Consider the following 14671-nt stretch of genomic DNA (forward strand, 5'->3'; position numbering starts at 1 on the left):
CTTGGCTGGCGCGACGAGCCGACCTTCTACGTGCCCGTGCGCGGTGCGGGCACGATATTCCACTCTACCCACCCCCGTTGGCCCATCACCCTCACTAAGGCCTTCACTTTCTGTATCGTCCTCTGCGATAAAACTTGACCCCGTATCCCCACCCTCCCCCTCCTCAGATTCCCCCTCGTAAGCACTGAACCCACTGAATTCGAGCTCACTTTCGGGATGTGAGCCTCGAACTGACATTGGGGGCATATATTCATCCTCACTTTCATCGGGACTGCTGTCCTCATCACTTGATGACCATCCGCCATCAAAATGAGGACTTGCGACATGTTCCCGATCAAGCTCCGATAGATATTCATCTATGTCCCTTGGTTGGAGGCCTCCCAAATGCTTACGAATGTCCCTAAGGACGCCCACAATGCTTCCTAGTGGTAACCAAAGGCATACGCTGTGTTCCTAAAACACTTTCAGCCACACGTGGCCGCACAGAACGGCCTTGAGGCGCGGGGTCATGCTGGGTGCTTGGCCCCTCGCCAGCATCCAGGTCCAAAACTCGCCTTACACGATCCCTTCCGACGGGTAAAACGCGCCTTTCGAGGTCCACACGTCGTTGAGACATATCTAGGAATGTCCTGTAGCAACACAAATGCTCTAAGTCTCGCACAAGTCCAGAAAAACACGCTTCTGACGAAAGATCGCTCTCGGATGATGCGCTACTGATGCTGGCTGGAGCGAGAAGAAGGCATTTCGTGCATGCGCACTTGGGTCACGCTTCAAAACATAACAAGGCCTTGATCCGTGAACTCCCAGCATCCCCCAAGGCGCGTGATTCAAAAGTTTTAGGCTTGTAGGCCTATAAGTATTTTTCTGCAAATTTTAAGAAAAACTTTTGTATGTCGACGTAAAATACGTCCAGTCGGCACCCGAGAGACAATTTATCTCGACGTAAAATACGTCCAGTCGGCAATTAAGGGTTAATAGAGACACTCCCAATGCCCTTCAAGCCCGAGTTCAGCATCGATATGGTGAGAATTAGTAAAATGTTAAAATGTCAAAAATCCTGGGAAATGTAACTGAAACAACTGTCTTAACAGGAATGGCAGAGAGAGATGAGAGAGAAGAGAGAGAGAAGAGAGAGACGAGAGAGGAGGAGAGGGCGAGAGAGAGAGAGGAGAGAGAGAGAGAGAGGGAGAGACTTTACTGGTTGCCATTCTGAGATTACCCTGGCAGTGCCGGATTTGTCAGATAACATATATATATATATATATATATATATATATATATATATATATATATATATATATATATATATATTATATATATATATATATATATATATCATCATCATCATCATCATCAATGAAAAGGAGGACATAAAGACTTGATAAAAGGGGTAAATCTTTTCCCGACGTTTCGTAATGTCTTCATTACATTTTTGAGGGCTGTAAAAAATAAATAACATGAATTACAATAAAGCTAAGAATTTAAAATTTAAAAATGAAAGTTGCACAATGATTACAAATTTAAAATATTAAAAGGAACAACTAAAAGGACAACTTTAAAAATCACAAAACGTAAAATAAACAGGACAAAAAATTATTAAAAGAATTAAAAAAAATTAAATAATTCAAAAAATTTAAAAGTTAAGCAAAGCAAGACCAACTTGTTCAGTAGCAATGTCAAGACTGGAGAGAAAAAAATAGACTAAGAGAGGTACAGTGTGCCAGCAGAGGTTTGGCTGTTTATTTTCAACAAAAGGACGAGTCGTTTGATCATTAACGATTCTAGAATGATCAAATCATGGCTGTTGGAAGCTCACCGTACAACCTTATAGTCCTTATTTTCAATAGAGGTTTTACATATTTTAGAGTGATTTCTAATAGTAGAAACTCTGGGTTTGCAATTTTTCTGCCTGTCCTAAAGCTTACTCCATGATGAGAATCTATGCGCAACTTCAGAAGCCTCCTGGTGGATCCAATATAAGTTCGTAAATTACATTTAGAAGTATAGCAATACTCACACCCAGAGGACATATAAGGTCACATGTTGTGAAATGTTTTTCTAAGGCTATCATTCAATAAAATCGGGAACTTAGCATTAAAATTCAGTTTAAGAACATTAAAATTTGTAGTTGTGAGGGAGAAGTACTTGTCTAGAAGCACTGGCAAAGGGCGGACTGCATTCGAGGCCATTCGCCTGAATGAGTGACAAGACCTCGCCCTCGTCCGAGAGGCAATCCTTGGGGCTTACGAGTTGACGCCAGACCAGTGGAAGCAGAAATGGAGGACTATGCCCAAGGAGGCTAACCAAACATGAACAGAGTGGGTAGCCAACATCTGTTAAGGAGGTCTTAGAACTCTTTCAATTAGAGGACTTCCTTTCCTATGCCCCCCCCCCCCCCCCTAATCTTGCCACCCACTTAGTGGACAAGGCCCCAACCATTCTAAGGTATGTACCATGGCAGTAGAAACCTATATACCAGGAGGTTATGATGTCCTGCTAGGACAAGATTTTAAGTGTCCTCCTACCTTTATACTGTATCAGGGCCCCAGCCCTCACATAGCTCCAGACCCGTTCCATGGGCCTCCAAGAACTACCTCTGCACAGCCAGTGCCACTTGAAGGTGCCAGGCAGTGCCAGGCTCCATCCCTCATGGATGTTGAGCCACGTTCGAGTCCTTCCACTGAGCCAGGAACGGCCTCAGTGCCAGTGCCAAGGCAAGACTCAAGTCTCCCTCCAGGAGCTCTAAGTCCTGGTCACTTTCCCTCCTCTGGCTTGGCCCCACTACCCATGCCGGCAGTCAAGGAAGAGCCAATTCCAATAGGAATCCTCCAGGACACCCATGACCATAGGGGACACTTCATCAACGGTGCGGTCTCGCAGACCACCCCAGAGTGAGTCCTCCCAACGGGTAAGCCCATCCGAATATCATTACCTCATCCAATCCCCCCCCTCCGTCAGCAGCTAACCGGTCCCGGAGTAATGACTCTGCCGAGCTCAGGGAACCAAGCCATGCAGCATTAAGCACGGGGTCGAGTCCCAAGGCCCCAGTTGTCGCAGCAGCTAGAGCCGATATATATATATATATATATATATATATATATATATATATATATATATATATTATATATATATATATATACTATATATATATATATATTTATATATGTATATTATATATATATATATATATATATATATATGATATATTTATTATATATATATATATATATATGATATATATATATATATATATATTAATATATATATATATATATATAATATATATATATATATATATATATATATATATATATATATATAGTATATATATTAAGATATCTTATAATAATATATATATATATTATATATAATATATATTTTATATATATATATATATATATAATATATAATTATATGTGTATATATATATATATATATATATATATATATATATATATATATATATATATATATATATATATATATATATATATATATATATAAGTCTTTCCCTCAGAAGCAGCTATGACAGTGATTGGTTTGCTGACAGCGTAAAAATTTCATAACGCGTCAAGTAAGACGTCTGGTGAAAGAATAGTTGAAAATACTAATTCAAAATTCCCATGTGAATTTATTAAAAGTTTAAATTTAGTCCCATAGACTTTCATAATGTATATCGAATAATTTATGAATGAAAGATAAGTTCCATGGGAAGGTAATTGTAATAATTAAGTTATAAATAGTTTTTTATTTTTAAACTTGACATATATAGGCCTATTAATAATTTGTTCTCACTTTAAGAATGATTTTCTTTTGATCTGTCACGACGAGTGAAAATCCATTGTTTACTATTGTTCCTTTGTTTTATGTATGTTGATTAATATAATCAACATACTTAGTTTAACATTATTTTCCTTCGTTTTATTATAAGATAGAATATTAATTTACTTTAATTTTAAAAATGAATTACATATATGATGCATAATCATGACTAGACGCATGTATGGTCCCCCACCATTTATTTATATATTCATTTGTTTTTTATTTCTTTATTTTTTTTTTATTTATCTTACGTTATTTCGCCATATTGAATTTATATTCTCATTTAAAAACTGACTTGCACATATGGCTCATAACCACGTATAAACGTATGAATAGGCATAATCTACTACGATGCTCATTCGTATAGATTTCGATTGAAATCTACAAGACATTCAGGAATGATGCTGCCACTGTCGTCTATCATTATACACAATTAATTTCCTTGTGGAATTGAAAATTTTTTAACATATATTATTCTGACATCCGTATCAACTACTGAAAAACACGTACATCCAATACATAATTAATTTTTTGTATAAACACTATTAAATCTAATCAAACTCAATACTGTCCCTGTCCCTGACTGGTACATTATCTATCCGGGCCCTGGGGACGGAAAACGAACTAGGCAAAAAAAAAAAAATAATAATAGTAATAATAAATAAAAAATAAAAAAAGTTGCCTCTCCACATTAACGTTGAAGTGCGCCTGCGCAGCCGTTTAAGCTGTGCAGGTTGTGCACATTAATGTTTAGCTTTGCCGGTACAGGCCGACTGTGCAGGTATAACTGCGTAAGTATAACTGAAAGTAAGTGGCAGCGTTGTCAAAGCTTCAAGTATTTACATACATGACAAACGTTTCCAAAGGACAAAGATATCGAGTAGTTAAGAAGGAATTACTATGATTAAATTTATATAGTGACCAGTAGGTTATATATGTGTAATAGGCCGACTAGGGCGTGTGCACCGAGAGCGCTGTTTTCATTCTTCAAGGAACAGGCTTATTACCTTAAAATGACAGTAAATTCTTCAGGGCAGCCTACTGAGACTTGTATTGTGGGTTTTCTTTATTATCCCTTTGGATATTGTACTACCACATTTCAACTGCTTCTTATGAGAGTCGGATGGATCTGAGAATGAATACGTAAAGTTCAAACTTGTACTTTTAAAAAACTAGGTACGAGAGAGATAGCCCAGAATCATTGATGTATATCGATAAAAAAGTGGTTTTGTATGCGGTTTTGGTGCAGAAGTGAGTTCTATAGTGGTTAATGAATTAAATTAATTTGGGTAAAACAAATTTAATTTGAGGAGATTTTCATTTTGCTGGACATTTTTAAAAATGACAACGGAACATCATAAGTGACCCCGATATCGGAAATATAGCCCTTTTAAAGCTACCCTTTTGTTGTAATCAGATATTTATGGATGGCATATTTTACTTCCAGACTCCTGTAAAATCATTCAAGGTTGAATTTTCCATTTCATATATAATTGAAATGCGTATTCATATCTAAAAAAAGATATTCCATTGACTTCAATCTTCAGGACAAATTTTGTGATGCCATCGATCTCCGACTGCCGTGGGAAAAAGATGAAATGCTCGGTGTTCTACTCAATTTCTTTTCACCACTATTCAAAATCAACAAGTCCTGTATCTTAGAAGTTGACCACGTAGATATTGAGAAAGATGACAATGAGACTGACGCTGCTCAAAGACGACACAGTTCATTGATACAGCCTGTTCCAGATATACTATGAAGTGTTCCATGGACAAAGAAAAATACATCTACACATGACAGCCTACAGTATCGATGATAAATGTAAAAGCAAAGAACTGATTACATCATTTAATCGTCTCGGTCTGTCAAGTAGCTACAGCGATCTCACTAGGAACAGAGATCTACTGTCATCATATATCATAAAGTCATGTGAAAGGACCATCACTGCAAATCCCAGTCACTTTCGCCTAATGGCTTTACTATTGGCACAATCGATAAATTTGATTTTGAGGACAGGTGCTCACTCTGGAAAGGTCAGTACGAATGGTACAGCAATGGTCCTCTTCCAAGACATATCCAGCTCTCCTGTAAGAAAGCCAGATGTCTCTACAACAGTCTTAGAGAGACGTAGCTGCAAGTTGAAAACAAAGTCACCACGACAAGAACTGAAATTTCCTCCAAAAGTAATCAGAACTCCTTATATATGCAATGATTTCAAAGTAGCTGAGGATGATGGATTGCCTCTTTCAGCTGCAGCATTACAGCAAGTGACTTGCTGTCCTGGGTAACCATCCATGTTCTAATATATCAAGAGCAACATACCCCTAAAGAAGGTTGGCTTTCTTCCAGTCACTCCTCACCCAGTACCCAATTATACCACGGTATACACTACATTGAGGAATTTCCAAGTGTCAGAGAACTACTTACACAGCCAATCGTGACTTACTGCGATGAATTTGGTGATTTGTACCTAATGTTGGGAATGTTCTGCATGGCTAAATTAGCCCTTCATTGTACAAAATACATAACCGGTAGTGGCATGGACAGTGCTCTAATTGAATCTAGATGATATTTGGCATCAAGATACTTGATACTGTTCTTAAGGGAAGCATTATGTATGTGGGTTCCAAGGCATGCTAAGTGTATCAGAAGTTGTTGAATCCCTGATTTGGAAAGCATTCTGCAATTCTACTAAAAGGAACGAGTGTGGAAACATACTCAATGAAGTTATAAAATATACTGCAGATGCAGCACAGCATTTCTAAGATGTGCTGGCTCAAGGATAAAAGCTACTGCTTTCATTTCTAGAGTTCAAGAAGTCTGCTTCTGCAAAGTCAGAGCTATGCCAGTACAGGTTTATCTTTCTAGAGATGGTTGGGTACATGAAGAACCTTATGGCATTTGATCAGGATGGTAACTGGCACCTTTATGTTCAAAGTGTGGAAGTGATGAAACTTTTTCAGGAATTTGACTGCGTGAACTATCTGCATTATGGTACGTGGTATATTGAAAAAGTTAAAAGACTGGAGTTAGATTGTCTGTATTTGTATCAAAAGTTCTATGATGGTCACTTTGTGGTAAAAGAGAAAGATGGACAGTTGAATGCAGTCGCTCGTGATATGAAACTTGAGCAAGACATATGTTTCGCCCTTGCGTGACATGCAAAACTTACCTCTTCAAGGTATCTTGGTAACGTTGACTCGAGCAGGGCATTATACTCTCTCTCTCTCTCTCTCTCTCTCTCTCTCTCTCTCTCTCTCTCTCTCTCTCAGCCTACTTCATAAACCATAATTACCTAAGGTCGTTAAATCAGATCCATAATTAGCAAAAAATTAACTTTATTTATAAAGAACAAATGATTTACTGAATAGGTCAAATTCTAAAACTTTAGCCACTAAATACAACACGATGAAAACTCAAAGTAAACCAAAACCAAAAAAAAACTGGGGATTGGACAAAACCCGTCCACTCCTCCCTTTCTTTATACTAACTAAACATTAGTCACGATAAAGATAGACATATAAAGTCATTAGTATCTCCCTTACATTAGCACCATTCCGTTAGGTGGATTGCCAGATCCATCCATTTCAGCAGTTAACACAAACATTAAAGAAATAAGAAAGGCCATACCAAATGCAGCCTCTCAGTGACCAGTTATCCTTCATCTCCCATATCTATAGAGGGATAGACCCCACACACTCATGTACAGCTATGCTCAGAACTGATGCTACTTGATTGCACAGGTTTTCGTTCAAAATTCAGTAACTGGCAACCTCACATGCTCTATATTTATCTATTATTTCAATATGAAAACATGATCATTGCATACAATAAGGCCATATGTTCCATAAAAGTGAAATCTGTCATATATTTCAAAATTGTAAGAAAATATCACATGTAGCCAAATTTCAGAATAAACACTTATGAAACATTCTCAAAACTTTCGTTCACTCTTCGCTTATGCATTTGACCAAGACCAAGTCGTCATCAAACCACATTTCAATTGTTAAATAGGAATGTTTAAAAATGTCATAACATTAATATTGCTTCCAAAGCAACAATAAGATTTCAAATGGTCCTATTTGATTGTTTTTACGTTTCAAAGATGAAGAAATTTAAATATGCAATACAAAAGTAGAATGCGCCTAATGATATCATCGTGTGAGTAGACCTGTGTGACGCAACAATTAGAGTATCAGTGCAACAAACACCACCTTGTGTAACATAGGTCTACAATGAGAAGCGACAATGAAATTATCCTGAAAACATTTATTCTGTATTTGTTAGAGGAATATTTGGATTTTCATACAAATGGAATTATTTATGATGTATTTCTTAACTACTTAAAAAATTTTATATATCACTTATGATATATTTATTAACCACTTAAAAATTATAAATTACTAGCAAATATTCGCCTATGCAATTATTCTTTTGTTAAAGTCAAGATTTTGTTCCTTGGCCTAGATGTGTTAGATTTCGTTACTTTACACTTAGAATTCACATCTCTATATGAAAAATTTGTGGCCAAAAAGTAAATGCGGTTATCTTCACATTCTTGCACTTCAAGCTACCTCATGAAAGAATAAATTATACACCAAAAGCGAGCAGAGGGACTTTTAAGAAAATAATATTTTATGCCAGTTAAAAAACAAGTGTTCCATATGCCTTGATATTAATACTAATAGATATTTCGAATAATAGCCATCTTCTCCATATATATAATCAAAATCTTAATCATCTTTTATTCCTCAAAGAACAGGTAATCTCTACAAATAAATTTATTAGTAACAGATTACATCTCAGGAGGCTTAGATTATCTTTTTAGCCCTACTAATCATTTTGCAACATACAGGCAGCTTAAACACTACCTAAAACTTCAGCATTCAAAGAAAATTATTTTAATTCATATTCCTGCTTTGAAATTGTTGTTATAATGCAGCAGACGTTGTTATGTTGACCAGTCCACGGGAGCCCGTTAAGTGTGCTGTCATTGATGGCACTGCTAACCTTATCAAACCGCACTTTGAACTAAGCCACGTAAAAAAAAAGTTCAAATCATACAGATTACGATTTATACAAAAGCATAAAAGGGATCATATTTATATAACCATAAGAGTAGCACAGTACTAGCTGTGAATTCGCAAACATTTCGGCATGTATGACATTAAAAAAAAAAACGTAACACTACTTGGCAACGTCACGTTGAGTCTGAGAATGTGGACGATACAAAAAGAATCATGTCACATCAGATTTGAGCATCACTGTACGTACAGTGAATAGTTCTACCCATAAGATCTGACTAAAACCAGATCGGGAGTTTACCTACTTCCGCCCATGTACAGACTCACACGAGCTCTATGCCATTGGTCACGGACTGAGACAGCAGTCTTCAACATCGCGCCCTACAAAAACTTGATGTGTCGCATATTATGAAATCCTGCTCTGTCTCCGAGAGAGCCAATGATGACAACTGTGAAAAATATATTCCGACACACGCTTTTTCGATCATTTTCATAGGTCAGCACGACAGTATATGCATTAAGTGCTAAATAACTCATACAAAATAGGAGATCGGTCCACCTACTCTTTTATACGACCTCGTCCAGCCACAGCTTATATAAAAAACACATACACACACACACACACTCACACACGGGGCCGGCTAAAAAGAAAAAAAAAGACACTACATTAACATGGAAACTTCACGTCCTTGGTAGCACAATGTCCATTATATATAAAGTAAAATAAAATAATAGCCTATACCATGGATACAAAAAACAGTCACTACAGAATACATCTCTTCATATCTTGAATTCCGACGCTCCTCTGTAGGCGATGAACCAAATGTCCCCCAGTGGAAGACAACTGACAACAACCACCATTTTTAAAAAAAGCCGTACATCCTCCCAAATTGTAGATCCACGACGATCACATGCGACACCATGCCCCACGAAAGTCGTAGTTATCTCCAAAACTATGCCTTCTGAAGAATGTCTTGCTGGCTGCATGCCACTGGAACGTAGGAAGTGGTGCTTTAAGTCATTCATGTCTCGGGTCATTTAAAGAGGAATTAACTCTAAACTAATGTTCTCCAGGAACTTTGATCTGTCACTCCAAAATATATCTGTCAAGGACTAATCAGACAAACATCTCAAAACTTCAGTAACTACTGACTGAACCTTGTCCAAATAATACCAGTATACTACTAATACAAAAAACTGTCTAAAAAAAAGAACTCAAGCACATCTTTAGCCATCCAAAAAAACTCCTACCTAACAACAAAGGACTGAACTCACTAAAAAAAAAAAAAAAAAAAAAAAAATCTACACCTCAAAAGAAGACACCCAAAACACACCTGTGAGAAATAACTTCATAAAACCACAAAACGCCATTAATAATATCTAAAACCCATAGCTCATACCACAAAAGACTAACTATATCCCCGTAAAGAAAATACTAAACTCCTCAATAAAAAAATAAAAAAAAAACACTACAAACTCTTCTTCAAACTAGAAAAAAACACTCATCAAACTCTATACCCCATTTAGCACAAATCACCCAAATAAATGCGAAATCTACAAAACAACACACAAAAAGAAAATGAAACTCCAAAAACCAAGCTGAAAACCAACAAAAAGCTCCTTCAATGTCAATAAAGAAAAAATAAAGAACAGACCTATTTCGACAAATCGTCGCATTTGCGCAGAGAAAAAAAAACTAGAAAGCTAAAAATCACAACAACTTTACGGATTACTGTCCTTAAATTGTAAACTCACCATCGCTCACATGTCAAAAAAGAAAGAAAAAAAAATTAACCAGGAAAATAAAATAACAAAAGCAGCCCCCAATTACTATTAAAATGTTCTCTCGAATTCTGTTATCGGCATTAACCCCGTAAAATCAACAAGAACCCTAAACATATCCCCTTACATCACTTGAGTGACTCAAAAAAAAAAAAAAATAAAAAAAAAATAAAACCAAGGGCCCAAACCATAGAAAGATTAAAATTAATCATCAGCAACACGTTATCCCCCCAAATGCAACTTTATGTTGTCTGAATGCACATTATTTGACTCGACCACTTATGTCTCTGACTCAAAAATACCCCTGCGACGTACAGTTCACTCTCTAGCCATGGCCACTAATGACTTAATTGCAAAACTACAAAGTGAGGGTACAAATCATAAAACACACGCATATCGCACCAAACAACTAAACAGTGCCTTAACCAGTGACAGACCAATGGTACCACTAACCTCCAACTTTATGCAATAACTAGTAGTATAAAAAAGCAAAAAGATCTATCCATGTTCTAACAACTACCCTCTTTTATGACTCTAAGCGCATTAAACACTCATAGACATTCTCTATATCCTCACAATTTCTGCCCGACATTTTAATATCTTACTGACAAATTCTAACCCATGATCTGCGAAAGTCACACCTGGGCTGGCATAGAGGCAAACCCATCCGCAAAAGGAAAAACTATAGCAACCACTTTTGTCATTTCATTCACTAACAAAAAAAAAAAAAAAAAAAAAAAAAAAAAAGAAAGAAACACACAAACACACAATCATTACTAATATCCATACCCAACCCCCCCCCCACCGGAAAAAAAAAAAAAAACTTCCCGAAAAGATTCAAATGAACTCTGAAAAGAAAAAGAAAAACTGCTAAGGATATAAAAAGGGACCTCCATTTACAAGAAGTAGCACTCGCTGGCTAACGCGCAATGCACACAAAAACGTCTTCTATTAAAGAAGGCATATTCTTGCAGAAAAAACCTATTACTTATATCTTGAAACATCTTCTCAACCCCCAAAAAAACATGCTACCAAACTTACGAAGAGGAATGTCCAAAACCGCTGGAAACAACACCATTTGGACTACGCGCCATATCCCCCTCATCATCACTACGATTCGACTGACATATAATCCACTTAATCAAAAAATACCTTAAATTCCAGACCTGCAATAGGCAACTTATAACACCTGCCAGCAAATTTCCCTCAAGAAACGACTTTGCTTTCTCTTAAAACATCAGCGCCATTGAGTTTCTTCTCCACAAGGGTAATAACTCAATCAATAAAGTCATCGGCTATATATAGCAAACATGACAGCCTCCATATCATAAAAAGAAACCTCTTTTATGAGCATCAGCTACAACAATTGTGTCTACATCCAATATACTCCAGTTGGCATTAACACCCTAATTGTTAAAAACCACCTAGCCCTCTCTGAAGAAAAACTGACTCATTAAGAGATCCAACAAAAACTTATAATCTGAACAAAAAATTTCTACCCATACTCCACATTACAATATCTCAAAATGGGCGTAAATTACCCTCAACACAACTGCATCAAGCAGGCATCTAGACGCCACTGGCTGGCACCTGAAACTATTATGAACGGCAAACACAAATCCAGAAATTTCAAGACCCAGAAAATGACTGACCCAAAGAAAATTGTCTTTCATCCCTAAAAACGTATATTAAAGGAGCAAACAAAAAACAGAAAAAAGCTCTCCACAAGCCTACAGAAAAAGAAAATCAGCAAATACCTTAAATGATCCACCTACAACTACGAGAAATCATATAAGCTAAATTCATTACCAAAGCAGCTAACTAAAGTCACCAAAGAAACCCCCTAACAAATCCTGCAAATCAGTACTACTAACACTGTAAAGGGCTACCAGGCAAACCAAAAACGTATAAGTGTGAACTCATAATGCCTTTTCGGAAATTGAAACGCAGCAAACTCACGACTTATTAAGCTAAGAGATACCTGCAGAAATTGCTACAAGAAGGTCAATTGAAAGAAAAACCCCTATATTCCTTAACCAAATCCAAACTAGTAAAATACCACCCCTATCCAAAGCAATCTCCTCACCTAAAGTCATCAAAGGGCAAAATAAAATAAACTATTTCTTTCCATTGAATTCTTATGCTCTCACATATTAGTTAATTTCAGATGAACTCATTATCTCCCATAAATGCAACTATATAAGAATTAATGTTAATAACGCAAAATCACTTGCATAGTAACTCTGTCAACAACAATAGAGTAGTGTCATAGTAAAACTGAGATTTATCCTGCCTGGTTGATGGCCAGCCAACCGCCACAAGAGTACCTTCTGTTTTCTTTACCCACTCAGAATCATAAAAAACCTTACATTGTGTTGACATTGATTTTGACAGTTTTGCTAGTTTAAACTACAATTCTTTCACATTTGCTCGCTCTTAATTTTGTTATTTCCCGCCAAGGACAGTTGCGCGTGAAGTACACCCTTACCAGGGAATAGAAAATACAATATAATTCATATATCTCTCTGGGATTTATCAAATACTTTTAGGAATCAATAATTGTTATATGTAATTCATAAAAGAATATATAAATTCTTAGTGCAGCAATAATTTATACTATCATGCCAAGTAATTACATACTAACATATAAGTAGTATCTTGCAGCTGGCTCTTGAACATCTTTAGATTAAGATCTATTCAAGGCCTGGGTCTTTTACAACTCACTTACTCCTTTGCCGCACTTTTAATTTTGACTTTTGGCTTGTGTCTGTTCGACACATGTACATACATTTGGGATTACTAAGAGAACTTGTTGAAGCTATGTTCCTTTGGAGTCGTTGCAGAGGCTCTGGTTGCAAGAATCGATACAATCAAGCTTACCATGAGTAGGACCCTTCAGCTGCTTCCACCCCAAGCAGTTTAAGACTTTGTTCCACAGTGAACATTGCCTAAACATGTGGAGTAGCATCTTTGGTAGCAGATCCTCAGCTTCATGACTATGATTTTTCTGTTGATCTATCGGTGAGCTCAACTATGCACCACACACATGCACTTACTATGCACTATATGAGTGTAACATGGCTGCTAAGCAATACACGAGTGTAACTGCACACAACACGAGTGCAACACTATGCATCACAGGAATGCAACATTACACAGCCACATGAGTGCAGAATATTCCCTCCTTCTATGGATACCCATTGCATGTTCCAGAGGTTACTACTTGGCCCTGTAAAATATGTTGGGCCCGTACTTCAGACAAGTTGGAACATAGGCGGGTGTAGTGGAAAACGACACAGTACCAAGCTGACTATGTCCTTTTGAGCTCTAGTGCCACTATGATTGGCACTTTCTCTCTCTACAAATGTCTCACAATCTAGAGTAGTTCCAATCCACACAAGGACACATGGAATAAAGTTCCAAGGACCTTTACAATTAACTCAATCAACTTAGCATTACCATTCATGCTTAACTTATACTCACTTGAGCATCAGGCACACCCAGTCCATCCAGCTCACTTAACACTAATACACCAGCAGTATGGCCACTTATGTGGAGGAATACTGTCTCTTCCAGGACCTTGGAATGGAAAGGAATCTCAGAGGAGATAGTCCTACCACCTGGGTAGGAGCACCGATGGTTCGAGCCAAGGCTGAATAGGAAGAGAGGGAGGTCAAGGAGAAAGATGAAAGAAAAGAAAGGAAGTACAAAGAGAAAGCAGACAGGGAAGAAAGAGGCCCACAAAAAGGCAGAAAGAGAAGGAAGAGAGGGTGAAGCTAACAGACAAAGGAAACTTGAGCTGGCCTTAATTCATCAGAAGACGGCCCTTGTGGAAATTAAACAACATGCAGCGATGGAACAGCGAAATAAAAAACCTACCTCAGAGAGGCTGCGCCATGATAGCATTATGAGCATAGCTCAGCACTGAGTAGGCAACTCCACTGAGGGGACATCCCCTCCATCTTTCAGGGAATTACACACTCATCTAGCCCTGGTCAAAGTACAAACCAAAGTCTTGGCTAGATCACTTCAAGGGGATATG

At 37.3% G+C, this 14671-nt stretch overlaps 1 protein-coding gene across 1 annotated transcript in view; it reads right to left on the reverse strand.

The window, feature by feature from the left end:
* LOC135201234 (myristoylated alanine-rich C-kinase substrate-like) overlaps positions 1-2577 on the reverse strand; it is a 4163-nt gene extending 1586 nt beyond the window's left edge. The window contains exons 1-3 of the mRNA XM_064230111.1: positions 2526-2577; positions 236-422; positions 1-23 (exon numbers count right to left, since the gene is read on the reverse strand). The exon at positions 1-23 is cut by the window's left edge and continues 161 nt beyond it. Of these exons, the coding sequence (XP_064086181.1) occupies positions 1-23; positions 236-422; positions 2526-2577 (262 nt within the window). The remainder of the gene's footprint in view (positions 24-235; positions 423-2525) is intronic.
* Positions 2578-14671: the final 12094 nt, after the last annotated feature.

The sequence above is a fragment of the Macrobrachium nipponense genome, chromosome 28, assembly GCF_015104395.2.
Source record: "Macrobrachium nipponense isolate FS-2020 chromosome 28, ASM1510439v2, whole genome shotgun sequence".
Classification (NCBI taxonomy): Eukaryota; Metazoa; Arthropoda; class Malacostraca; order Decapoda; family Palaemonidae; genus Macrobrachium; species Macrobrachium nipponense.